Source organism: Malus domestica, chromosome 15 (genome assembly GCF_042453785.1).
Source record: "Malus domestica chromosome 15, GDT2T_hap1".
In the NCBI taxonomy this organism is placed as follows: Eukaryota; Viridiplantae; Streptophyta; class Magnoliopsida; order Rosales; family Rosaceae; genus Malus; species Malus domestica.
Genome location: NC_091675.1, coordinates 26,289,214 through 26,317,125, shown reverse-complemented (window position 1 = coordinate 26,317,125; position 27,912 = coordinate 26,289,214). Strand labels below are relative to the sequence as shown.

The 27,912-nt window shown below is 37.8% G+C and overlaps 3 protein-coding genes and 2 pseudogenes across 15 annotated transcripts; 2 read left to right on the top strand and 3 right to left on the bottom strand.

Annotated features, from left to right (window-relative positions):
- Window positions 1–662: 662 nt before the first annotated feature.
- LOC103425110 (protein MRG1-like) lies at window positions 663–6,570 on the top strand. Of its 7 annotated transcripts, none has more exons than XM_070813083.1 (11): window positions 663–942; window positions 1,407–1,460; window positions 1,589–1,602; window positions 2,473–2,618; window positions 3,275–3,310; window positions 3,444–3,475; window positions 3,941–4,042; window positions 4,252–4,331; window positions 4,660–4,829; window positions 5,581–5,665; window positions 6,148–6,570. In XM_070813083.1, the coding sequence occupies exons 1-11, from the start codon at window positions 805–807 to the stop codon at window positions 6,233–6,235; spliced, it is 945 nt and encodes a 314-aa protein (XP_070669184.1). In that variant the 5' UTR covers window positions 663–804; the 3' UTR covers window positions 6,236–6,570. The 7 variants fall into 7 exon arrangements, with proteins under 7 accessions (XP_070669184.1, XP_070669183.1, XP_008361406.3 ...); XM_070813082.1 differs by having other exon boundaries at window positions 3,444–3,484; XM_008363184.4 differs by having other exon boundaries at window positions 3,435–3,475.
- Window positions 6,571–6,614: 44 nt separating this feature from the next.
- On the bottom strand, window positions 6,615–14,660 carry LOC139187723 (probable cinnamyl alcohol dehydrogenase). Of its 7 annotated transcripts, XM_070813080.1 has the most exons (14): window positions 14,597–14,660; window positions 14,476–14,513; window positions 14,296–14,330; window positions 12,840–12,860; window positions 12,580–12,687; window positions 12,216–12,288; window positions 12,033–12,129; window positions 11,809–11,875; window positions 9,559–9,974; window positions 8,492–8,587; window positions 8,106–8,219; window positions 7,724–7,951; window positions 7,082–7,521; window positions 6,615–6,996 (listed from the first exon to the last, which is right to left on the bottom strand). In XM_070813080.1, the coding sequence occupies exons 10-14, from the start codon at window positions 8,566–8,568 to the stop codon at window positions 6,797–6,799; spliced, it is 1,059 nt and encodes a 352-aa protein (XP_070669181.1). In that variant the 5' UTR covers window positions 8,569–8,587; window positions 9,559–9,974; window positions 11,809–11,875; window positions 12,033–12,129; window positions 12,216–12,288; window positions 12,580–12,687; window positions 12,840–12,860; window positions 14,296–14,330; window positions 14,476–14,513; window positions 14,597–14,660; the 3' UTR covers window positions 6,615–6,796. The 7 variants fall into 7 exon arrangements, with proteins under 7 accessions (XP_070669181.1, XP_070669178.1, XP_070669176.1 ...); XM_070813077.1 differs by lacking the exon at window positions 9,559–9,974 and having other exon boundaries at window positions 12,211–12,288; XM_070813075.1 differs by lacking the exon at window positions 9,559–9,974.
- Window positions 14,661–14,910: 250 nt separating this feature from the next.
- On the bottom strand, window positions 14,911–17,412 carry LOC103427098 (peptidyl-prolyl cis-trans isomerase CYP40-like; annotated as a pseudogene).
- Window positions 17,413–18,107: 695 nt separating this feature from the next.
- On the top strand, window positions 18,108–24,304 carry LOC103401456 (probable cadmium/zinc-transporting ATPase HMA1, chloroplastic; annotated as a pseudogene).
- A 1,347-nt stretch (window positions 24,305–25,651) lies between these two features.
- On the bottom strand, window positions 25,652–27,080 carry LOC103401412 (transcription factor MYB44-like). The gene is given in 1 exon segment (NM_001328721.2): window positions 25,652–27,080. A coding segment is annotated over 1 exon segment (939 nt). The 5' UTR covers window positions 26,958–27,080; the 3' UTR covers window positions 25,652–26,018.
- Window positions 27,081–27,912: the final 832 nt, after the last annotated feature.

Below are 27,912 nucleotides of genomic sequence, written 5' to 3'. Positions count from 1 at the left end.
CAGTTTTGTAAGGTGACGTAGTAGCATGTTTGATCGTCACGTGGCAAGTCTGACCGTTAAGTAGCATGTTTTGATATCATTTTAGAATATGAGCAACAGACTCGATACTAATTGGCACTAAGTGGAGTGACACAAGTTCTTTTAAGCACTTTATGCAAGGCCTCCCCAACTACACTGTGAGATACTCTCAATATTTTGTAGGAGAAAAGTTTCTCTATTGTTGATTTTATATCATTATATGGAGAGTAGTTACGCGGTACGAGTACATTACCATGTGTCGTCTCGTTCTAATGAAACAAGAAAATATGAACAAAACTTATGAATATTTATATTTCATTAGCACAAGACGCCACTATAGCAGCGAACTCGCTCATGTACAAGTCACATAACACCGTAGCCTATGCTACTTAGTACTACGGTCTAATGCTATTCCTCTCCATTTGTAAGTGAGAGGTTTTAGGTTCGATTCTCGCCAAAAACGTATTATTGTTAACCTATTGTGAAACTTAACCCGCTATTCTACCATTTTAATATAAATAATATCGTTTGTCAAAAAAAAGAAAAAAAAACTCCATGGGCCTCTCTGGGGCCAAGTACAGCCCATTTTTAACCGAAATCCAACGACAAATGGAAAATAAAAATATTCGGGGATTTACTGACAAATCGGATCGCATCTTGCACTTTAATTTGAACACCCGCTGCAACCGGTCACTCTCAGCTCAACAGTGTGACCGCTCCTCTCAACTTCTCAACTGAGAGAAGGCGCTGAACTGAAGCCCTCCGGCCACTGCTGCTCTGCCAAAAATGGGAAATTCATCGAGAGACGACTCCGTCACCGACGGAGACACCTCCAGCGGCGACGCTCCTCCCTCCAATTCCAGCCTCTACTCCGAGGGCGAGAAGATCCTCGCCTACCACGGCCCTCGTATCTACGAAGCCAAGGCAAGCCAAACCACCCTCCTTTTCTCTTTCCCCAACATCAATTTCTTTATCTTTTTTCCCTAGCTTTCCAAATTCTGGTGCTTTTCTTCTAGTTCTTGAATTTTGTTAAGCTTCGTTGGAATTTGGATTTTAGGGTTTTGGGTTTGTAATCTTTAGTGTTTATTCACAATTGGATTCTTTTAGGCGTTTATTTTTTACCAAACAAGTAAAAAGAAAGAGAGAAAGGTTATAAGGCTATTTATTTTTCTGGGCAGTTTTTTATTTGATTAGTTAGTTCAATTTTAATTGGGAATTCTAATCTAGCTGATGCATTTGTAATTAATATTTACTTGTTTGCTTGAAGGATATTATTAAAATATGTTTTTACATGTCTTTGTACCCTCTATTAGACAAAATTAGCATAATTCAAATATGCAATGTTGCTGTAGTCATAATCTAAACAACTTTGAGCTTTCATTTTTTAGGTTCAAAAAGCGGAGCTGAGGAAAAATGAATGGAGATACTTTGTTCACTACCTGGTAAGTTGAATAATATCTCCCCGCATTATCCTTCTTGAACAAGAATGCATATTGTGGTGACAAGATGTGGGTAACCAAACTAGTTTCTGGACATTATACTAACCGGTGCATGATTTGGTGTTTTGCAGGGTTGGAATAAAAAGTGAGTGTGTTTCTGTAACTTCTATTCTACTTCTGTCAACGACATTACATTTTCCAAGTTTAGACTTAAGATTAATGAGGTAAAGAATGCAAAACTCCAGAAATCTACAATTTGGATAGCGGCTATGTGGAATTTGGTGTAGTTTGGAATCTTTGGATCTAGTTTCTTTCAAGAGTCTAAAACCCTTATCACTTGGTGCGATGGCAAGTGCCTTCGCCCATAAGCGGTAGGTCTCGGGTTCGAGACTTGGGAGCAGCCTCTCCATAAATGGGGATAAGGTTAGCCGACATTCACCTCTCCCAGACCCTGCGTAAAGCGGGAGCCTTGTGCACTGGGTACGACCTTTTATTCCTCTATATTGCTTCCCATACCTCCCCTTTTAGGAAGGCGGATTCCTAACAAATTTGAAGTTCTAACTTCCATAGTATGGCTAAATTTACAGATCACGGAAATACAAATAGAATTAGAAGGTTCGAACTAGTTCAACTAGTAAAGGTACTTTGTCGTCGTACATAGATTCTAGTATCTCGTTTCCGACTTGAAATTTCATATGAAACATTTTTTCTAGTATCCTCTGAAAACTGCTGTTTTTTCTAGCTTTCTGAGCTATATAACCATTCCTGCATCATTCTCCATTTCATGGGGTGCGGCATACTCCTTGCTTGCACCTTTATCACAATTCATAACAAGGCTTGTATTCTCTTATTATAAAGATCAAATACTCTCTATAGCTTTCTGAGCTATATATGTTGTCCAAAAGACTACCATAGAGCTGTACAATCTTTACTAGAAATGTTCTTTCGTTAATAATTGCCCTTTTCAAAAAGGGATACAGAAATCATTACTATGGCTTGGACATCTTGCCAACAGTTGGGACGAATGGGTAGGTGGAGATCGCTTGTTGAAACATACTGAAGATAATATATTGAAGCAGCAAGCTCTTGACAAGAAACAGGGTGTGGACAAGAATACAAAATCAGGACGCTCAGCTCAGACGAAGCCAAAAATTTCTACTGGTTAGCTGCGCTCCTATTTACTTTTGTTTTAGTGCTTAAAGGCTCCAATGACAGAATGTGATCTGCCTTTTATCCTTTATACCTCCTTGTTTGTCATATGTGCATAGTAACACCTGTATTCATATTATTATAAACTTATTTTCCCGGGAAAACATGTGTTTGGCAAGAGGGAATTAACTAATGGATTATTTGAGGGAAACACTCTCTCTCTCTCAAAATAACAGAAGCATTTTCACTTTCTTAACCATTGTAATCTTTCATTTTCATTTGCATTTAGTATGTATCCAGTTGTACTGTGTTTGTTGACTTGGCAAAGCTACATTACTAATCCTCTGTAGTAGTTTTAGGATATAATGGTTGTTTTGTCTTTACTAGTATGGTCCTAGCACTGTGATTGATGTGCTTGACAATAGTCTAAGCACCAGAGAACACTTCAACTGAATGGTGTTGTTGAAAATTGATGATATTCAAACTTTTCATCTTGAAGGTTTTCACTTAAAAAGTTTAATTCTGAAAGAGAAAGTGAAAGATCTCTCTCTTCACAAATAGACCCAAACACTTGAAAGTTTGTTTGGCAATGTGATATTTGTTATGAATACTTTTTAATTTTGTTGTATTTTTCATTGATACCAGTTTTCGTGTGTTGCATTTTGTAGATGTAAAAGCAGAGAAAGAGGACCACAAGAACAATGGTACAATTTACTTTCTGATTTCTTCAACTTTGATTTTTTCATGAAAAATATATGATTTACAAAGCAAAAAAAAAAAAAAAAACAAAGGATTTTTTTAGTAAGTTGATATTGAAATTTATTGCAGTGACTAAAGGGAAGAAGCGGAAGAATGACTCAGGCACTGAGGTTTGGCATGTATTAAATACACTATGCAAATTTTTTTTCCATTTCCTGGATAACAGTTGGATGCTTTGTTCTCACTTGCTATACTCCTCACTTTCATTTTTTTGTATGTGATAGGCCTATATGTATAAAAAAAACTTTTGCAGTGTTTATTTTCTTGTGCTTTAAGGTGCATGTAGTGTAGTGGTGGTCCATTGATCTTTTCCAATTGAAAAGAAGATGAAAATAAGAAATGAAGGGATGGAAGTTTTCCCTGCTAAATGTTGATATTGCTCTGCTAATATGGATGATTTTCATCGTTTATTATATTCAATTTTTCTTTGTCAATGCAATGCAGCATATATGTTTTCCCACAGACGATTAATGCTTCATTCTGGAACTGTTTAATATCCGCATCAGGTCTTAGTTAGGTTTTCTTGTTAACATTTCTCTGATATTGGGCTGATTGTGGGTTCCTTTAATTGGTAGAAGGACACTGCTGCACTGGAAAAGCTTGTCAAGATTCAAATTCCGTCAACACTAAGGAAACAGCTTGTTGATGACTGGGAATTTGTTTCGCAGCAGGATAAGGTACGCATAACTGTTAAAAAAAAACTTCTTTTGACTGTCATTTCATTTGACAAATATGTACCATGATGGTTTTGAAGTTAAATGTCTATCAAGAATATTTTTGGTTCTTCACATTGCATCTCTAGATGGAAATTTATCCCGCCTTTCAATGACTCTTTTTAAGTGTTTCAAAGTAATTTTTGGTTCTGAATAAAAAAATTTCGCTGCAGCTTGTAATGCTTCCACGTTCTCCAACTGTGGATGACATTTTGCAGAAATACCTTGACTACAGAACAAAGAAGGATGGAAAGTAAGTTTACCCAAGTCTTGTTATGATTGCATATAAATTATTTTTTATCCTTTTACTAGCTTTTGTTTGTTATCTTTCCTGTTCTTGTCATCTACCAGTTGGTCCCTGTTAATTAGATCTGGCTGAAACTTTGATTACAAATGTGTTGCCACAGGGATCAATTAGTGTCAATGACATATAATGTGCAATGAGTTAAATCTATATGAGTATGTCTCATTTAAATATTTTGGTACTCTAATCTAATCTTGTGGTTTCTGTGTATCAAGATCTAGTTGGGAGTTTCAATACACCTGATGGTTATTGCATGGTCTATGTTTTTCGAATACAGGGTGACTGATCCAGTTGGTGAAATCCTGAAAGGAATACGATGTTACTTTGACAGAGCTTTGCCAGTGATGCTCTTATACAAAAAGGAACGCAAACAGTATGTTGAAACAGTTGTAGGTGATGTCTCCCCGTCAACAATATATGGTGCTGAACATTTACTGCGACTCTTTGGTATGATCGCGCATAAGTGTCGAATCTTTGAAATTTGTATGCTATGATTGTTTATAGGGTCTGGTTGTATTCTGTGTGATGGCAACTGCTGCTGCTAGTTGATTCCGATGAATGTGTGCTTTGATGTCTCTTGCAGTCAATTTAAACATTGCCAACTTGGAGAAATCATAGGTATCCATATTACACAATATAGGTCCATTCGGCCTTGCTTTTGTGGTAAAGGAGAAACTCGGATTTGGAAAGGGTTGGGGTTTGAGTGGAAAAAAAGTTTCCTGATCTGTGCATGTACAGTCTATCTTTGAAAATCCAGTACAATTTCTCTCCAGAAAGGACATTAATTTTAAAACTTTGTTCTACACTGTTAATGTGAATTTTCTTTTTCAATGGAATTGTTTTCCTGCAATGCTTAAGGACACTTCTAATATTATTCTATCTGAATCTCTGTCTCGCACATCCTCCGTTCAGGCATTGTGTAGTAAATTAATGAATATCTCATTCATACCTTAGACCTTGACAGTGGTAACAACTTTCTGGAGAAAATTTCATAGACCAATCTAAGCTGTTGATTTTGAATTTCTAATGTTTTCCTTTTGCATTTTGAATTTGTGGTTTGTATAAAAGTTATTTTCTTATCTAATGACCATATAACAATTGATGATTTTTAACATTTGAAAGTAAGATATGTTTTGTCATGAAAGTTATTATAATTTAAAGTTTTTGTGCAATAGTGACATATTTCTGGTGTTTGCAGTTAAGTTGCCGGAGCTATTGGCATATGTCAACATCGAGGAGGAAACACAAAGCCGATTGCAGCAGAAATTACACGATTTTCTCAAGTATCTTCTCAAACCTTATACATCATATATATTACCCTGTTGGACATATTTCTGTTTCTCTATTTTAGCTTCAGTAAGAAAAGATGAAAATTTAAGCACCATCACCGTTGTCCCATTTTGCTACTTTCTTACTATTCTTTCAAAGTTTCGAACTGAAAAAACAAGAATTGTGCGTGGATATTTGCAAGTCATTTCAGGCACAAGGTATCCCAAACATTGATAAGGGAGGAATCCGGCTTTCATTAGGATAACATTTTGGTTGTGTAATCATTTTAAATCAGAGGAACAGATGAGTTAAGATGATGTAATGAGAAAACCTGAAAAAGTTGATGGGGACTCTAGTTTTATCTTCCAAGTATAATGATTTATTTCATGTGTACTGTCACTTTTATTTTGATGATATTCTTCAAATTCGTTACAGCTCACTGCGATTATATCGTTGTACACTTTTTACACGGAGTAATTTTTTCATTGTCATGCAGGTTTATGCAGAAAAATCAGAGTACGTTCTTCCTTTCTGCTTATGATGGCCCAAAAAGCGTTGAAGGGAAAGGTAAGGGAAAAACATGACTGAATTGCCACATGAACTGCTCTAACTTCTCCTCCCACATACCTGCCACCGTTGGACGGATGGTAGAGACTGTAGAGATTAATGACCGGGGCATGTTATCGATGCTTCCGTCTAGACAATCCAGAAACGTGGAACGTCCAATTGTTGTTGTAACATTAGCATTAATTCATTCTTTTTCTTTTCTCTTCCGACTTATATTTAGTTTTCTTTAGTGTATTATGTTGGGAAAATTGTTTCACCGACAAGATTACAGAGATAATTGCTTGCCGGAATACTGTAGTCGTTCTTGTAACCTTGGAAGTAATAGTTGTGTTTGTGATGTGCATTTGTAAAAGCTCTGATCAAAGTTCTGTTTTGTATTCTTAATATAGTCATCGATTAGGGATCTGTTTTAATATTTCTCTTGAACTTCAGGTCCACCATTTTGGTGTCAAATAGAGCAATTAGCAATACATTTGTTGAACTACGAAATTTTCGATCAAATTTAAGCGATTTCAGGTTAAAGAATGATATCGCAATGATTTATGTCCTCTGTCGCGTTTATTTTTTAACCCTCTTGATCATTCCAGGTTGCTTCCGGCTACATCCAGGACAAACCTAAACCTCACATCATTTCTTTCCATTCTCTCAAATGCCTTGTTAACATAATCCATCTTCACTACCTCTATGAAAGACTTCAAACCTCTCTCTGCCCAAAACTCCAATATCTCCTGAGTTTCTTCCATGCTTCCGATGAAGCTCCCGGTAATCGCCTTCTTCCCTGTACAACACAAGTTATATCTTACGGTATGAGCTCTAATATCAGAAGATTGAAATCGAACAGAGATGGGAGCAGAGGATAGTACCTAGAATTATGTCGACTGCATCAAACTGCAGGGGTTTAGGCACAGCAGCAACTACGATGAGCTTTCCATCAACCGTGAGCAGTGAAAGGTAAGATCCCAGAGGATGAAAAGCGGGCACCGTATCGAGAATATAGTCAAGGCTGTTGGCAGCTCCCTCCATCTCAGCAGCATTGGAGCTCACCAGAAAAGCATCTGCACCTAAAATGTCCAAAGCCTCCTGCCTCTTCTTATCAGAAGAGCTTATGACAGTCACATGGTGGCCCATTGCCTTGGCAATTATCACACCCAGATGCCCAACTCCTCCTAAACCCAATATCCCTGCCCTGAGAACCCTGTTAGACCCCATGAACTGCTTCAATGGACTGTAGGCTGTCACCCCAGCACACAACAACGGAGCTGCCTGATCCGGTGCTAGGTTTTTGGGTATCCGAACCACAAACCTGCATTTTACTCTTAATTATAAGGCAGGGTAACTCAAAATGGAAGGCTACAAAGATAGATTATAGAGTTCATGTGTTTTGCTAGGAGTGGACGTTCAAACCGAAAAACTGGTGAGCCGGACTAGACTGCTAGTCTGGTCCGAACTGAACTAAACAGAACTAGATTAGTTAATTCCTAACTAATTAAATAGTTGTTGATTACCTTTGATGAACAACCATGGCAGAGGAGAAGCCTCCCCTAGTGAAACTTCCATCTTTGTTGGTGCCATTAATAGTGGGGATTATATTGGGGCAGTATTGCTCCATGTTGGATTGGCAAGGCGAGCATTCTCCACAGGACCCAACTATGCATCCAACTCCCACCAAGTCCCCAACCCTAAATTTCTTTACCTCTGGACCCAACTCCACCACTTCTCCCACTATCTCATGCCTTCAAATTTTAAACCAAAGCAAGTACAAAGAAGGGTTAGACAGTATTTACAGTAAAAATATCTATAAACATAAAGGTTAATTATTTGATAAAATGCTACACGCATGCCTGCATGCATGAAGAATATTGTCAAAATATATATGGTCTTACTTACCCAGGAACCAAAGGGTAATTAGTAGAGTGAATCTCATTCCTCATCTGATGAAGATCTGTGTGGTCTACTCCACAGTACAAAACCTTCAACATTACATCTTCTGCACCTGTTTCTCTGTTCATGAGGACATTTAGTTTACAATACAGTACATTATGAAGGTAGTCGAGGTTTCACTGTAAAAATCAGTTGGCAATATTGGCCGTGCTTGGTATAGAGGATTGGATTATATGGTACGAGATGGATTACTCAAGAAGAAAAGTTACATTTCAATCATCTCTGAAATAGGAGGATTAAAAAGAGCATGAATTTAGAGAGTTACTTGTACCAAGCGAGGCCATAGAGAGTAACCCAACTCTTTATAACAGATGAGAGAGAGAGAGAGAGACCTGAGGTTGAATGAAAGGGGAGAAAGAATTCCAGAAGTGTCTCTGGCAGCCCAACCAAACGCCTTTCTTCCCTCCATTTCTTATGTAACAATTGGTCTGGTTACCAATGAACAAATAATTAGTAATAAAAGTAACAGAATTAATGGTGAAGGTGGAGTATTGTTCTTTGGGGTTTTATACTGATCAAGTCAAGCCTCCATTGGACCATGACGTTTGCCTTAAATCAGTTTTTTAATGAATTCAAACACTACTGTATCAAGAAATGAAGGTGATCTGCATCCAGTCACAAAAGGTTACAAAAAATTAAAGTCCAAAGCTGTGGCTGCTGCAAATAAAACAATTAAATATAAGTAAATATATTATTAGGACAAAAATTAAATCTTTGAGATAGCCCACCAAAAACCTTTCTTGACCTACAATGCATGCTTTGGCCCTTGGCCGATCTCTGGAACCATGACCTAAATTCTTTATGTTTATAAATATATTTGTGTAGGGTCTCCTTTCTTTGTGTTGTGCTCGAGTGGGTTATGTTGCCTCATCACACGCGTCATGCATGGAATTAGAAATTTAGAATGTAGGTGTTTTTTAGCATCTCATAGTTACGATCTGTTTGATAATAATTTCGCTTTTAGTTTTCATTTTTTGTTCTTAGATATAGAAAAATGTATATGGAAGGAATAATGAACAAAGAAGGGTATAGGAAGGACAGAATAATGAAGAACAATTTACAAAACAAAAACTTGAAAATTCTGAAAAATTACTAGAAACTAATCAATTTTTAGTTAACATTTACATATGTATTCTTTCATTCCTTGTACCTCTTTCCCACCACTCATCTTTCTTTTTTCTCTTGTATTTCTCCACTATTTCCAACAAAATAGTAAAAACTAAACTAACAACAAAATGATTATCAACCGGCAGTGGTGGATCCAAAAAATAATATTAGAGGGGTCAGTAAAAATAGCGTGCACAACGCGCACATTTTTTTATACCAGAAATAGCATGCATATCACCATTTCATTGAGTCTTGGTAGACTTGAAGTTATTTGGAAAAAAATACTACACACTTGTTAATACTTCATTTGCGAGGGTAACTAACATGTTCCAAGGCTGCTCCCATATGAATGCTTAACAAAGAAACACACTAATAATGTTTGATATCATTGCATCCTATTAATATGTTTGTCAAAAAATGATGATGTTGGAGGGCTTCATAATGATGATGTTGGAGGGCATGTATGAAGCCAACTCTAATCTTCAAAAGGGTAGCACCCAAGGTATCCATGGACATTCACCGAAGTTCGGAGGATCAGCAACCAAGGTATCTATGAACGTTCGACAAAGTTCAGGGGGTCAAATGACCCCCCTGCCCCTCAATGCATCCGCCCCCGTCAACCAGGCACTTGATTTTCCGGCTTGGCTGCCCATATTGGATGGCCAAATTTGTTCCTTTAATGTGACTAGCTATATCTGGAAAGTTCTGCTGTGGAGACAAAGATTGTCAAATATAATTAAGATGTGCTGCACTCGTTTTTCTTGGGTTTGATTTCTTGCCAAAGAAAATTTCACCGAACAAAATACCCATCATGAACACTCAAATTTACAACTTCAAATCACCAAAACCTTCAGCAGACTTTTGAGGTTTTGATCTACACTGTAAGATCCTGTTTATAATTTTCAGAAGTTGTGTCGTACTCTATATATCCTTGTTCAGAATTGGTTGAAAGGGAAAAATAAAGCCATGCAAAAGTGTGGTTTTGTGAAGTCTTAAAAATAAAACCTGCTTATCCATTCATCTTTTTTTACCCGTTGGATATAATAAATAAGATACATCTATTGGTCTAGACGCGTGACACTAGGATAAGAGACATTAGTTCATAGTGAAAATAGGTCATCACCATTACCCCACCATATAACTTATCCTTTTGAATGCGCTTCTAAAACTGTAAAACGGTTATGTATATCCTCGTGCCGTTTAGGGACCAACTTGAAACAAGATAAATTTGTAAACGTCAATTTTCGCATGTCGTTTCGTCAATTTTGGTAAACGTCTCTGTATATCCTCATTAAACACATTTTCACGAGTTTAGAGACCAACTTGAAACAAGATAAATTTGCATGATCAAAGTGAGGAAAAAAAAAAAAAAAAACCAAACATGCAAACGACAAATTTGTAATTAACCAAAAAATTATGCTAACAAGATGACCTAATTATATTTGATACCACCTAGATTAGAAGTCAGATTTAAAATGGGACTTGGCACCAATTTTCTCACATAGCATATCAATTTACATCTTCAATTAAGTTGATTGTCTGATCGGCTCGCGTATATGGTGTTGATGTGTTTTTGGCAGGATGATTGGTGATTTTGAAAAGTGAGTCACGTATTGTCTTGTCATGTGATATTTAGAAGGAGGCTGCCCTCCCTTTCTTATACCCTTCCCATCCCCTCCTATTTAGAAGTGAAGTCTTAATAATTGACCAAACGATCAATCAAATTAAAGGTGCAAATTAACTTAATGCTGCGATGTAAAAAGGTAAAAAATGTCATAACCTATTGCGAAACTGAAATTAAAATTTGATAGTGTGAAGTTAATTGTGATGGCAGAACGAACGAGTGGAGTCGGTGTTAATAGTTTAAACTAGTAATTGACTTTTATATACATTCAACCGAGCTGATTACAAAAGATGTGGTTGCAAAAAATGCTCTGTTTCCCTGAGAAACAAAATCAACATGCATTTTACACATTTATTGCCCTTGAAGTTAAGATGGCAAAATATGTCCTGCAGGCCAGCCAGCCACATGTTTTAGCAGTTAAACAAAAAAACATAAAAAGTGTTTCGTTCTTGTCTTAGCAGCTAAGAAACTAAGTAGAAGAATGTTTGTTCAAGTTGATGCAATGAGAGTTCTCCTTATAGATCAACGCTAAGCAAAATTAACTGGGTTAGTTTGTGGATATGCAACCCAAAATTAACACTAATAAAAATAGCATTTGAATGAAATGCATAAACAAAAGCAGATGTTAAACATGAGAAAAATTACATGGAAAAGAAAACAATGTTAAATATCCTAGGTGCTCCATTTATAATTATTCTCTATTTCTATATATTTAAACTACCAATTATCAGCACAAATATTTCATTTCCATGCAACAACCGCAACTACATATAAAACATACTTGATAGAGCATGTAATTGCTTTAACTACATCTTTATTAAAAAATTCAGTGGGTAGGAAATGCAGAGTGTTGCAATGGAAAGACAAAATGCACAAACATGCAGCAAAAAGAAGAAAAAAAATGTTTGAAAAACTGACCTTTAATTGTGATTCTAACGAAAACAGCGAGGTTGATTGGAACCTACAGATCATGCGCAACCCTCTCCTAAAACCAAACCAAACCAAACGCAAGATAAGCTAAATAACAAATGACTTCATTCAATAAATTTACAAAATTAACTCCAAATCACTAAATTAGGCTCTTGAATTCGGCCAGAGAACTCAACCCAACATTTTTTTTAGAATATGATTAGCATTCTCACCAGTCATTTTCAATGTGAATTTCACACTTGGTTTCGACTCTTGCATTGTCAACCACTTTTGTTCCAAATCTTGTGTTCCAGTAACTGGTCCCAACATCTTGCAATTTAATAAAAGAGCATTGTAAGATTGCAAAGATGCATAGAACAGATAAAGCTAATGACAGAGGAGCTAAGCTACTTCACCTCTTCCATAAGTCCACATCTCCACCCAAGCCTAAACATCCCGACATTGCCCCGATAGGTGTGTCGTCCTGACCTGCAAGATTTACAAAGAAGAAGCAGAGAAATTGATGCATAACCACAGATTAAAAAATTTCAGACAGAATAAAAGGAACAAATTGAAAAACACTAAAAAGAAAACAGCCAATTGACACATGGTACCAACCGAATCACAACAATCCTCCAAACAAAAACAAACAACGAATGACTTCAAGAAAAATCTCTATCATTTCTTCAGTGAAGCACCCTAAGTTGGAAAAGAGTAAAATTTAAATTGAAAAACAATAATCTAACAGACACATTTCAAAAGAGGAAACAATGAAATCACCTCAAGAAAAATCCATCATTATTCCATGTGTGTGATCTGAGATGTTTGAGAGTCGAAAGTCTTGAGCAATCGGTGACAAAAACGTGAAAAGGCGAGAGCTGGTTCGAACTGAGAGAGAGAGAGAGAGAGAGAGAGAGAGAGAGAGCAAATAAGTCAGTTGGTCTGGCATCAAAGAAAGAAAATCAACTCTAGAAACCACAAAAGCCTGTTCTCTAACCTAACTCAACATTAAAGAAAAGATATGAATAGTTTTTTTCTACCTCTTCCTTCTTTGTGTGTGCCTGCTCATGACATCAGCTGTGAAGATCAAACCATACAACTTAATCACGACTTTGTGACCGGGGAAACAAGAGCTAGACTTCGGCAAAGGTCCCAATATCTATAGAATATGAATTTCTTGGAATTAAGTTTCCCTTACCAGTCTGTGAGTGAGATGCCCGGCAAACAAATATAATAAGGGTCGGTCGGTTCAGCATCTCAAGTGGTTGCTTCTTTCGATGTCCATGTGCCAATGCCAGGTTGGATCGGTCGAGACACTTGAATCTTAACTAGCTCCGTTTGCGTTGGATCAGCCTACTTCATGCACGAGCGGAAGATGGTCTGGCATCAAAGAAAGAAAATCAACTCTAGAAACCACAAAAGCCTGTTCTCTAACCTAACTCAACAGTAAAGAAAAGATATGAATAGTTTTTTTCTACCTCTTCCTTCTTTGTGTGTGCCTGCTCATGACATCAGCTGTGAAGATCAAACCATATCCATAAAGAAAACTTGAAGTCAACTATTTTATTTTATTTAAAACCTCAGGATCCTAAAAACACATCATATGAACTCAAACAAAAAAAATTAATGAGTACAAAAGATTACTATGTAGAAAGATCTCATGAAGCAAACAAACTAATACTCAACTATTTTCTGTACAGATGCAGAATCATGAAAAAATTCGCTGGAGAAAAACATATATACTAAACTAAAGATTTATCTGTTCAAACATATATACAAACAAAATAAAATAAGCAATACACTACTTGAATCACCAGTTGAATGACTTTTATACAAATAGACTTGCAGTATATAATACTGTAATGTAGATACAATACGGTATAAAACATACAATCTATATTTCTGTGTATGATTAATATCCTTTTAAGCAAATACACTTCCAGATTGGCCTATCAACTAATAGCATGTCATTGAATCACATCATTACCTTTGTGGCCATTCTGTAATAGGCCACTATGTCAATTAACGACCCAGTTGGACTAACACCGACAAAACTTATGTTTTTGTTTGAACTTGAAAAACAAAATAAGCAAATACAATTTTTATTTGAGATATGAAAAAAAAAATTACAGCAAGGACTGAAAAGAAGGCACAATCAAGTTTCATAACACAAAATTCATCAACCCTAAACCCTAATTCCGAGAAAATACCCATAATACCTCTAAGGACACTTAATTTGCATGATTCAAAACAAAAAGGGTATAAATACACCAATTTTCACTATTAAATTCAAAAGAGGACAAAATTAGGATTGGAGTTTCACAGTTCTTACCCAAATTTGGCCACATCAAGTATACTCACAACCATTCAAGTTCGTACATCCTCAAATGATCATCACCCAGACCAACGTAACATGCAACACGAAAATGAATCAAATCCCTAAAATTCCAAAAGTGGGGATATTCCGAATATGGACAAAAAACTAAAATAGCTTACCTTCTTGTGTATAGCTTGTCATCCAGAATTCAAAGCTGAAAACAGAATGAAGTTCAAAGTATGATGAATAAGCAGAAGAATTAAAGAGTTGTGCCTATGAAAAAAAAAATGAGAGAGCATGTACCAGAACAATCTATGAAGAAAAAGAATTTGAGGTGAATGAGTGGATAAATTGCTTACATAAAAAGCTCATTTCAGATCGATGATCCCTTTCTCACCTTAATAACATTTAACAATTGCAATTAGTAAAATTTTCTTAATAAGGGGAAAGGCAGAAGTAATAAGCATTAGAAATGGAAACCTTATATAGTGATTAAGGACCTTGAATTAACTTGCGAAGCTTGAATAGTCAGTCTCTTCATGCAGTTGCAAGAACCAGTCGTTAATTTGGAAATTATTCAATACATGTTAAAACATGAATCATAAGCAAATTGATGGAAAAAAAAATAGAAGGGAAAATGTAACACGACTTATTAATTTTATATGTTACAAAAGAGCAATACTCTTATACCTTCAATCTACAATCCTCATGATCATTAAAAGCAAGAAAAAATTGGAAAAAAAGTTGCTTATAATCTGTTTATTTGGTGAAAAACTGCAGAAAGATGCAGGATGCCTGTTTATATTAGAGGAAGAGGATTAGAGATTCACGGTTCTTACCCACATTTGAGTCGGTTTCTATCCCATGCAAAAAAATTGGTTTGGTTTCTATCCCATGCAAAAAAAAAAAAGAAAAAAAAAAAGACAATTACTTTAATTAAAAAATGTAATAAACAGAAGGCTTTATGAATTCTTGCCAATTAAAGATAAAACCTGGCATTGCCGAAACAAAGCCTTCACATTATCTTCCCAATCACGCAATGCAAAGTCTGTGTCCAACAATGCTCCTTCTAGGTCTCCTAATTTCAACCTGCAAGCCTGAACAGAAAACTCACCTATCAATCAAGTGGATAAAGGGAAATGTATTTCTTTTTAGTTGATGACATTAAAATCACTGCACCACAAAAGAATATAGAATACTCATGAACATAATCAAGTTAGCCTTCAGAGAAGTATTAAAGCGAGACCTGATTACTATAGTCATAGTTGTCTTTTTGGTTTCACTCATTTCAAGGATTCTTCATAGCAACTCAGAACCAACATTCATTTTCATTTTGTCTAACATGCTTAATTTAAGTATGATTAAGTTACTATCATACAATTTCGATGTCAATCATTGCCACTCATAAATGTACACTTTCTGCAACAACCATAGTTCAACAACTTGTCATTTACACTGCTTAACTGAAATTGGTTTACTTATCCAGACAGTAATTTTGTTTTCATTTCAAGAGGGTTTCCTAGAGAATTCATTTAACATCCAGTGCTTTCAAATTTGATAAATGAAATTTCTTATTGAGCTATTAGTAAATATCTTGGACTTTTGTCTTCCACAAAGAGGAGCTCGTCTCTGTTTAATCACAAAGATAATGTCATAAGATGATCAGAGAAAGCAAGGGACACTCTATAGTGCAAATCAATTGGTTTACCTTCATCTATTTCTTTCAGCTCCCAGCATATATCCACGTACTGCAAAGCCATGCGATTCTTTCTAAGGGCCATCTTATAGTCTTGCTTCTGTATAAAGATTAAAAAAATACTATTGGTAGTCGTGAATGAAATGTATGACATAATTACCATAGTTGTGATATTAAATGAAATAACCCATTACCTTGAACTGTTCATTTCCAATGGCCTTAATAGCGTCCACAGCCAGGACCCACCAAGAAATGTTCTCTGGTTTTGTATCAAGATCAGCAGGCTAATCAAGATAAACATCACCATCTTTGAAGAAGTTTCACACCCCATCATCTGCTCCCTCAAGAAGCTGCCCACAATCCTCAATAACGACTTCTTGGATAGGCAAGTCTCCTCCTTTCGTGTTCACATGCTCAACTGAATGAACCACACCCATGCCCTTGATCACCTTCCCAAAAGCAACATGCTTCCCATCAAGATGGGAAGTCCAAGTGGTGGTAATGAAAAACTGAGAGCCATTGGTGTCAGTGCCTTTATTAGCCATAGACAACATTCCTTTTCTCTCATGCTTTATGTCAAAGTTTTCATCTTCAAACTTCAACCCGTAAATTGACTCTCCCCCATTGCCATTTCCAGCCGAAATGTCTCCACCTTGTATCATAAAGCCCTTGATAACGCGGTGGAAACAAACATTCTGCAACCAAATGCAATGCAATTCTTATTGCAACCTCCACCTCATTCACAAAATTACACATTCTTGCAAATGGACACATAAATTAACAAAAACCGGTCAATGTAACAATTAAAAAAAAAAAAAAAACCCACCAATGTAACAAAACAAAAACAAAAACTCACCAGTGAAACAATGAGAAAACAAAGACCCAGAAACAAAAATTGAATCTTTTGAGATGGAAGGAGGGGGTGAGAGAGAGAGAGAGAGAGAGAGAGAGACCTTGTAGTGCAGAGGAGCATTGCAAAAAATAAAAATAAAAATAGATACATACCTGGTTAGAAAGCTAGAATAACCATCTTTCTGGTTTTGTAATTTTTAAACCATTGAGCCATAGCTGATGCATGCATAAAAGTATGAGTAATTTAATCAATTTAAAGGAAAAATGTCTACAAAAATATATAATTTCAAAAATAAAGGAAATGCAGACCAAAACAATTAAAGTTGGATAAACTCATTCATACCTCAATTTAATTTGCAGCTTAATTTCTTTGTTGAAAAACTTTGACCCACAAAATCAGATTACATTCATCAACAAAAAGCAATGACTGTAAGAATGATAAAGCCACAAATCTCAGTAATAATTACAATAAGTCAATAAAGTAAAAATAATCAAGCATACTGTGTTCACCCCTTGATGAAACACTCCGATTCAATCGAGGGTTTTTACAAGTCCAAAACTATAAAAAATTAAGAAACAAATTAAAAGTTGAGATCGATGAACACCATACCTTACGGTAAACACACAGAGCTCTTCGATGAACCCTTAGTAAAAATTCTTTCAATAACCTTCTTGCATAGCACGGCCCAAGAAGAACCAAACCATTTGAAAAACTTATATTCCAAACATAACAAAAGTAAATGAAATATCAAACCCCAGAAATCATAATGCTTCCATACAGTGAATGATCTTTACGAACCACAATTTGTAAAATCCTAAAAGCTTATCACTGGAAGATGGGAATTGTTTTCCATTGGACCTAAGGATCATACACCCAACATCAAACACCTCATCGTGATCAAACCAAACTAAACTTTCATTCAATTAAGTCTCAAACACTTTAATTAAGTTAAAAAGAACAGTCCACCACTATATACAGAAACCGAACAAACGTGGTGCAAAGGTGTATAATGACACTAAATCTTCAAATGAAATGAAAAAAAAAAATACCCAAACCAATATAAAAGCCAAAGCCAATCCTAGCAACTGTAAAATAACAATTAAAAAAAGAAACCCATATAAGTTGACAACAAATTAAAGCGCCTAGATCAACATTAACATTAAATTAGCTACAAACCTAGATAAACCAACACTAAATTAGACTAAACTAATAAGACATAAGCTTCAAATCAAATTTCAAATAAAAAATTTGGATAAAACCAACAACAAAACCACACCTTGTTCCTGTTCTGTCTCCCTCCCTCAATTCTTCAATTTTAGAATAGATAATTTTCCAGCAAGAAATCCCGTTTGCGACTTGCAGCGTTCAAAATGGTGTGGAGTGTGGAGACACAATGTCATCACCCAATTAACGTTTAACAGATTCACCACTCCAAACTCCAAACTCCAAACTCCAATCTCCAAACTCTCGCAACAAATAAAACACCGAGGGAAACACAACTTTCCACTTCTCAGACTCTCACCGACCGACGACCATGTCTTGAACACGCGCGCGCGCGCACACACACACTCTCTCTCTCTCTAACATCCCAATGGAATCCCTGCTCCCTCGTCCAATCCCAATCAGATTCACTAACAACCGCCGCGACTCCCTCCTACTGAGTCATCTCCCCACCACAACTCGACTCAACTCGCCCTCCCCAAAACCCATCTTCCACCACCCCCTCCTCCTCCCTTCTTTTTTCCGCTTCAAACCCAAACCCCTCCCTCCTTCTCCTCCTCCTCCTCTCCGCAATTCCACCGCTCTCCGATGCACCGCCAGGACATGCGATCATGATCACGATCACCACCACCCCCATAACCACGACCATCGCCACCACGACTATGGGGAGCTCACCGGAACTCAGAAACAGTTGGTCCGATTCGCCAAGGCCGTGCGATGGACCGACCTCGCCGATTTCCTCAGGGAGCACTTGCAATTGTGCTTCTGCTCCGCTTCTCTGCTTCTCGCCGCCGCCGTTTGCCCTTATGTGATGCTCAAGCTGGCCGTGAAGCCTATGCAGAATGCTTTTATACTCGTTGCATTCCCTCTAGTGGGGGTAAGAACTAAAGAACTTGCATCCTCCTGTTTAATTGACTAAAACCCTAGAATTTGGTCTGCAATTGATTGAATTTGAATTGGATTTAATCGTAGGTCTCCGCGGCACTCGACGCTCTTACTGATTTAAGTGGCGGGAAGGTAAACATTCATGTATTGACGGCTTTAGCAGCATTTGCATCTGTGTTTATGGGGAATGCGTTGGAAGGAGGGTTACTTTTGGCCATGTTCAATCTTGCCCATATCGGTAAGCATTTAAATTTCGCTACTTTATGGTGGCAGCTTATTGTGTATTGATCATTGTGTGTTGTCAATGCAGCTGAGGAGTATTTCACAAGTCGGTCTATGATTGACGTCAAAGATTTGAAGGAAAATCATCCGGATTTCGCCCTTGTGCTGGATATCAATGACGGACAACTTCCTAATACGTCTGATTTGGCATACAAGCAGGTTCCCGTGCACAACCTACAAGTGGGGTCATACATTTTGGTCGGAGCTGGTGAGGTACGGGAACAAATTTACAACCTTCGTGTTTAATAGTATCACCAGTGGAATGATTTGGTAGCATCTTCAATAGGTTTTGTCCTCACTACAGTGATATATCATTATATCTCACCTAAATGATCCATAAGAATTTGGAAGCATTGTAATGGGGGCTGGTATTGTGATTAGCTGTGCCTGTAGATTGTGAAGTTTCCCAAGGTACTGCCACCATTACTATCAAGCACTTGACTGGAGAGATCAAACCATTGGAGACAGAAGTTGGAAACAGGGTTCCTGGTGGTGCAAGGAACTTGGATGGTAGGATAATAGTGAAGGTACATTCACGAATATTTTGTTTTCGATTTTTTCAGAATTGGATACATGAAGAAAAGGCTTTTCATATTATGTTCTTAATGTAAACGTTAGGAGCTATGCTGAAAGTTACAAGAAACACATTTGTGAATGAGTCTTTTTTGGGCCACTTTTCAGATTTTTTTTAACCCTTAAACTTAGCATACAAATTCACTAGATTCCCAATTTATCTTGGAAATATAATTCTTGCCACAATCGTTGATGGGATGATCTTGAAAGTTGTCATGGGTGGGTTTCTAGAGTTCTCATGCTAGTAAGATTGTTGTAATGAGCTGTGATTAGGTGCTAAAAGCAATTGTTTATGCAGGCAACAAAAATTTGGAAAGAATCAACTCTTAGTAGGATTGTGCAATTGACTGAAGAAGCACAATTGAATAAACCAAAGCTTCAGAGGTGGCTGGATCAGTTTGGTGAGCAATACAGCATGGTGGTTGTAGTTTTGTCAGCTGCTATTGCTCTTCTTAGTCCATTCCTATTCAACTGGCCATTTATTGGAACATCGGGTAATCTTCCCTAAGCGCTTGAAGCACTCTTGCCACCAATGATTTTTACATTAATTTTTTTTTTTCAATAGAAAAGAAATAGAATAAAAAGAAGTGGTATTTTGCTTTACCAGATCCCCACTGATAAACCAGGGAAATGTAAAAAGATTACATACATTGTTTTACTATTATTTTTACGTTAAGTCAGCCAAAATGAATGTTAGACAGGTTTGCAATATCAAAATCTGAAAGAACTACCTTATTTTCCTGCCTCTGAAATAACTAGCCGAATACCGCTTTACTAGTTGTATTCAAAATAGAGGGCATGCTCATCGTCCATCGAGCTGATATTTGCTTAATCCTCTAGCTTGCAGAGGATCAGTTTATAGAGCGTTGGGCCTCATGGTGGCAGCTTCACCTTGTGCTTTGGCGGTAGCTCCATTGGCATATGCTACGCAATTAGTTCCTGTGCGAGGAAGGTATGCATTTTAATCGATGCTACAATAAGAACTGGTTTGCTTTTCATACATTTCCATGTTATAATCTTAAATTCTGTGCAGTAATATGGCATGCGCTGTTTGGGTATGACACACCACCTTTTATGTTTGTTGCAGGGGATACTGCTGAAAGGTGGCCATGTGCTTGATGCTCTAGCTTCTTGTCACACATTTGCATTTGATAAAACTGGAACCTTGACAACCGGGGGGTTGGCGTTCAAAGCAATTGAACCAATTTACGGGCATGGGATGAGAAATGGTGTATCAGATTTTTCTTCCTGTTGTGTCCCCAGCTGTGAAAAGCAGGCTCTTGCTGTTGCCGCTGAAATGGAGAAGGGTATCACTTAGAAAAGGCTCTTGCTCTTCCTGTTGTGCCCCTATTGGAAGGTAGTGATTTTGGACAGCAGCCTTATTTATTTGTCTGTTTAACTTACTATCCCTTGCAATTGTGATCTTCAATGCATCCTTTCTGATTCAACATGTACCCATGTACTTTGTTTCCTGCTCAGAAAGGGTAATGAACAATTTTACTCCTCGCTGAGAACATTTATTTTAATCTTAATGCCCTCTATCAAGTAATGGGAGATGTTGGAATCAAATATACTAATTAACAGATGACACGTGTTGAAGATGATATTATCAATACTTATTGGTCTTTCTATTTTCCTTTCAGAGCTTAATGAAGGGAAAGACCTTCCTTCTGTTTCTGTTGAGAGTTTTGAGTATTTTCCAGGCAGAGGTCTAATTGCTACTCTCAACGGCATCGAGGTATTCTTTTTTCTAACTAGCATAGACCTTTTTCTTTTAAAAATTCCAGCTTTAATAATGAAGTCCTTCGCTCATTTTCTTATCCAATTGACCCCATTCCGTTGTGTAATCTATACTTGCTGCCACGTCTTAGCTATTTTTCAAATCATTCCGATATCTATCGATTACATACCTTGTTTCCAGCGGCGCTCTATGTGCATGGTTATTTTCTTTTCTGATTGCATATCAATACTAATGTAATGAATAGATCATACAGGCATCAATTGTCTTTCACCTAAATTTTTTAAGTGTTTTTGGCCAGTAAGAGGTATAATGATTTCCATTGATTTCCGTCTTGTTATAGTTAGGAACTGAAGGGGGTAAACTGTTGAAAGCATCTCTTGGTTTGGTAGATTTCATTACCTCACTTTGTAGATCAGAAGATACATCAGAAAAGATCAAGGAAGCTGTGAATGCATCTTCATATGGAACAAAATTTGTTCGTGCAGCTCTTTCAGTCAATGAAAAGGTGAGGTTTCATTTTAAGTGTATGCAAATAAGGGAAACTTTTGGTTTGAAGTGGGTGTGACGACTGAAATTTTGGGGGTTAAAATTATGAGGGTATATTCATTTGGTTTGGAGTTGAAAGAAATGTGGAATAAGTGTATAGTAATTGGGTTTGGTTGAAATTATGAGGGTATGAGATATAACTGAACTGCAGAGTGAATATAAATAGGTTAGTTTTTAGCCTAAATGTGCTTAACTAAACTTAATTCTGTTTTAAATGTCTGTAACTAAGTTTATTGCAAAAAGTTGTACTTGCATACTGGTGTTCAAAATTTGCCAACCTACGTACATATTTAGGAGAGTATGTTAACAAGCTCTTCCTGAATTTTTTGTTTATCAATACGAGTACCCATTGTCCTATGGGGTGTTTTTTGTTTAGCCTTTTCCAAATCATGATGAGTCTGCAGGTAACATTGATTCATCTAGAGGACAGGCCTCGACCTGGGTCCTCGGATGTCATAAAAGAGTTACAAGATCAAGCAAAGCTCCGTGCAATGATGTTGACTGGTGACCATGAGTCAAGTGCTTGGAGAGTTGCAAATTCTGTTGGTATCAATGAATTTTATTGCAGTCTGAAGCCTGAGGATAAGCTCAGTCATGTTAAAGATGTCTCAAGGGAAACGGGTGAGTTTATAATCTATAACTCTAATAACATGCCATTTGATTAGTGGTCCTTGTATCTCAAAATATAATTGATCTTCTCCCACCTCTTAAGTATATCTGAGGTTCGGCAGATGCACAGTTGATGACTAGGTAACAGTAACACTAAGTAGTGTGTACGCCCTTGTTTAGGTCTTCCATCGAATGTCATAGCATAATGAAAAGTTTGAGGAATTTTTTTACCATTCTACCTTGTTATATTCATTCCTAAACGTTTTATACTTTAACAATTTGTCTATGCTCCTGCACGTTTGTTAACTATTATTGCTATGAGTACCAAAAAAGGAAAATGCATTTGCATTATGTATTTTTCACTGAGAATGTCTTTTCTTTGTGTTTCCCCTGTGTCCATAGCCTTTCCATTCTATTTTCAATAAATGTACAATGCATTATATCAAGTGTTGATGGTTTGGTATTGCTGTGCTTTGAGAAAAAAGCTGCTTATGCTGTGCTGTGAGAATAAGCGGCTGTGAAATAAAGCTGTAGAGTGTTTGGTAAACTTTTTTGTAAAAATGCTTTTGAAAAAAAAAACAGTATTATAGTATTTGATAAACTTTTATGTAAAACAGATGTGAAAAAAAGCCGATTTTTCAAAGCCGAGTTTTGCAGCTTCTTGTTTTTGGCTTTTTTTCACCCAAAACTGTGCAAAAAAAACTGAAGCTAAATGTTTACCAAACACAAAGCTTTTTTTGATACTAGCTTTTTTCAGAATCACCTCAGTACCAAACTAGGCCTTGATCATGTCTTTGGTGGTGGGCAACTTATCGAATGCATGCAGGTCTTTCCTCACCTGTTTTTCAAAGCTAATATGTTCATCTCAGCACATTCTGGGATTTACTACAGGTGGAGGTCTGATAATGGTTGGTGAAGGTATAAATGATGCTCCAGCGCTAGCAGCAGCCACTATAGGGATTGTCCTTGCCCAACGTGCTAGTGCAACTGCCACAGCTGTTGCAGATGTATTGTTGCTGCGAGACAATATATCTGCTGTACCATTCTGTATCGCCAAGTCTCGCCAAACAACTTCCTTGGTACCTGCTAAACATCTATCCCATCATTTGTTTGTTTTTCTGTTGCTGACATTATTTTCTTCATACAAATGCAGGTGCTGGTTAACGGTATGAATCGCTTCGTTTTTTTAAATTAATGGAGCCTTATTGCTACTTTCTTTTCCATGTCTTTTAAAGTACACCATTGGAAGCAGTACCACAAACTCTTGTCTGCTCTCTAACTTTAGCTTCCAGTTTCATGATTGATTGTTTGGTTGACACGTAGGTTCTATTACACGAAGTTGGTACCCTTCTTGTTTGCCTCAATTCCATCCGCGCTCTAAACCACCCGACGTGGTCCTGGAGGCAGGATTTATGGAATTCGGTAAAAGAACTGAAATCTAGACTCTTATGACTGAGGACACTTAAATCTGGCACAGACACCATCCAAGCTGCAGCTGAGTAACTTAAAACACTTTTTTCCCCCTTATAGTTGGTTGGTCAAGTTGGTATACAGCAAAGGGCAACGGCACATGTTATGTATAACAAGAGAAGGGTCCGGTAAGTAAATATCATTTTGTTAAGAGTCCGTCATTTAACCTGTAAAAAGTCTTGATTTCGAGTCCGATATCTGTGTGGGAAGCACCAGAGTTTCTTCTGTAAAGCTTCCAATCATGGAGTTTGTATGTTTAATTTTAAACCCTAGAAAGCAATAAAATTGTCCTTCGATTTACAGAAAAATAAACTTGGGGTGGGGCGTGGGTGGAATTTTACAAGTTTACATTCGTTACTTAAAAGGACTTGGGGCGGCGACTGGGAGGAGTCGTATATGTTTTGCATGTTTCCCATGTCTTGCTCTCCAAGCAACCTTTTTTAACCAAGTTTGAATGTATTTCCCAACCGTCCATTTTTCAACTTTCCACCTAATTTTACCATGGGCGGTTTCTCCAATTTATCAAGGACAGTTTTTAAATTCATGTGTTAAGCTAAAAACACCAATCTCATCTCAGCATGTGAACCACTCGAACTCATGAAATCTCTAAACTTGTATTTGTTGGAGAGCAATAGCATGTTTTGAACAGCTACTGCTACTAACTACTGAACTTGTTCATAGTTAACAACTTCATTGCTAATCGAACACTGGGATTCATGATAAACTTCCTGTATTCGACAGAATGAAACCAAATATTTTTTTTATTTATGATTTTCGATTGATGGCTACTGAATCTATATATAATTTTCAGTTGGTTGCTACGGCATACTCATCTTAAAGCCTAAAGACTTAAAGCAACACTTCTATTTCCATTGAAGATTATGAGGTGGCACCACCACCATTTTTTACATTTGTTCACATATTCAATTTAACATCTCAAAATTTCTACCCTATCAAATTAGAAAACCACCCTTTTGCGCAGTCGTTTGTTTTCTTTTCTTTTAGAATGGATGATTTTGTTATGACAGTCCATCTTTATGAGGATTGGAAAAACTCAGAAAAGCATTTCAGCCTCACTTGACCATCATCATGTGATTTACCAGCGTTAAAAATCAAACATTAAAGATGGACTGGAAAAACTCAGAAAAGCATTTCAGCCTCACTTGACCATCATCATGTGATTTACCAGCGCTAAAAATCAAACCTAAAACGTGTCAGTGTAAAATAATAACTTGAAATTTGTACCTAATTATTAGATCACCTCAAGGTGGTTGCAATTGTTTGTTTGTTGAGTCGAGATATTTTTCTTACCCAACAGGTGAACGTATTACTAAACCCTAGATCCCCACCCAACCCCTTTCTTTATGAAGAGGAATAACAAGACTTTCCTCCTCTTTTGTACTATTTTAATCATGAAATTATATTTCCTCAAGTGGCCTTTACAGTTTTTGACAAATTTACCAGAAAGCAAAGGCTTTGTGTCACTAGGACTGCATGGGTGGGTATATGTATATTATTATTATATTGCCTTTGTAGTCTGGTCCTTTTGATGGCCGGAACTCTGAAACGTATCCCACTTGCCTGTTTTTTATCTTGCAGCATACTCCTAAAACTAAAATTTGAAGTGGTTTCAGATTTAGGACCATGGTTTCCAAATAATGAAGAGGACGAAAATTTAGATTGAAATTTCAAGGATCCATTTTTACCCCTTCCCTCTTTTTTTTCCTTGGAAGGTGCATGTTTTTCGATGAACAAGGCCAAATTTTCCAGTCTCAAACCCTCTCTCAGTCTCTCACTGTACATTGACCAAAATTATTTTCGCCTACTCAACAAAAACATAGATAAATAAAATTAAAATAAAACCAACTCTTCCGTCCTTCCCTCCCCGTCCCTCGATTTTATGGTCAGGTTTTCACTGCCTACCCACTTCTTCTCTCCAAAAAGCAAGCTCATAACTCTTTTGCATTGAGCTCCCTTCGATCATCCAAATTGCCAACTTGTCCGGAATAATCCGCACTTCTCTCGCTCACTCAATTCTGCTAAACCCAATTCGCTTCACCCCAACGTTCCAAAACCCCTCATTACCAGCGGCAGCCTGCTGAAAACAAACCCCGCTCTGCTCCAACCCCGCCATGTAGTTCCTCACCTCCTTCCTTATCATCCCTTGCATCACCGCCAGCAACTCCACCGGAATATTCTGCACCGCCACCGACGTAGTCGAGACCGGAGCTGGAGCCGGAGCCTGGGTGGACTCGGTCACAGGCGCAACCTGGTTCGACACCTCCTCCGAATCGACCCCGGGTAGAGACAGAGACAGCGAAGTCGGAGGGTCGTTCTTCTCGCTGTTACTGCTGTTGTTGTTGGAAGACGAAGTCGTTTCTGCCGGAGGCAACACCCCGCCAGTTCTTGCCAGGGGCCTGTACACGTGGCAGTCGGACAGAGACATGACTTGCGCGCTGGAGTCGCTCGCGTCCGACCCGGACGGGCTACCCGGGCTCATGTAAAGCCCGGTTGAAACGGGCACGCCCGACCCAGCACTAACCGACCGCTTCAGCGGCGGCTGCTCGTGGTCACGGAGAAAATGACCATCGTACCCTCCATTCAAATCGACGCCGCCGCCGTCGGAGCACTTCCGCTTGAGGGTGGAGTTCCAGTGGTTCTTGATAGCGTTGTCGGTCCGGCCGTTGAGGAGGCGGGCGATGGTGGCCCACTTGTTCCCAAACCGAGCGTGGGCCCGGATGATCATGTCGTCCTCCTCAGGCGTGAAAGCCCGGTGCTCCACCTGCGGCGACAGCTGGTTACACCACCGCAGCCGGCACGATTTCCCTGACCGACCGGGAATGGACTTGCTGATCAGCGACCAGTTCCTGGGGCCGTGCTTCTGCACCAGCCTCTGCAGGGAGTCGTCCTCCTCGGGGCTCCATGGACCCTTGATCCGATCCATATCTTTTCTGCTCACCGCCATCGCAATTAACTCACAGACTCTTTCTCTCCCCTTAATCTTCTTCTTTTTTTTTTCTTTTAAATTTTAAATTCTCTGTAATCCCTTGAAATTTGAAAGTTGGGAGTTTCTAGTATTATGATTTGGGAGAGGCGAAAAACGAAGTGGGGAGGGGGAGGGAGGGGCTTTTATACGAGGGAGGGAGGGAGGGGTGAAGGGGTGACCGGTTGGGCCGGTGGAGGTTGGATGGTTAAATAGTTGGTATTGACGGGGTAAGCGGCACCGCTCGTTGGAAGCAATCGGTTAAGAAATGGGGAGTTTTGGGATACAGCTGGTGAAGGACACGCGTCATGTAGAAGGTGCACTGAATTACATAACATATCACTCTTTGCCTGTGTTTTTTTTCTTTTCTTTTTTGTTTGCTCCTTTTAATGCCCCGTTACATTTACAGCATCGGGAGCGTCCGCTTTACTCTGTCCCAGTGGGAGTCTTGGGCGTTCGTTTCTCCTTATTTTTCAAATTTTTATTTAGTTATTTAATATTTTTGGAAGTTGTAGATAATAATCAGCGGATTTAGGCATTAAGTTAGCTACGAATGTTATGGGTTGGGAGCGTTTTGGTTCAGCACGCATCGTTTATATTCTTCTAGAATTATTTCCACTTGATGGTTAGGAAAGCAAAATCTAACATCTCATTTCGTTTTCGTTAAGAGCATCAGGTTTCGTTTATAATGTTAAAGAAGAATGGTTGAGCTTGATGATAACGGAACATTAAATTTATTAAAAATTGAATAAAGTAATATTTGCGGAGGGGATAAGGATGCATGATAACTGATAAGTCTGATTTGGGTGCGAGACGGGTTTGACTGCGGAAGTCTGCCAGGCTGTAGAGCATTTTCGTGTGGGATTTTTTTCCGCTTCTTTTTCAAACATTTAAATAATATAAAATTACATTTAAAAAAGGGCAATGCCGAGGGGTG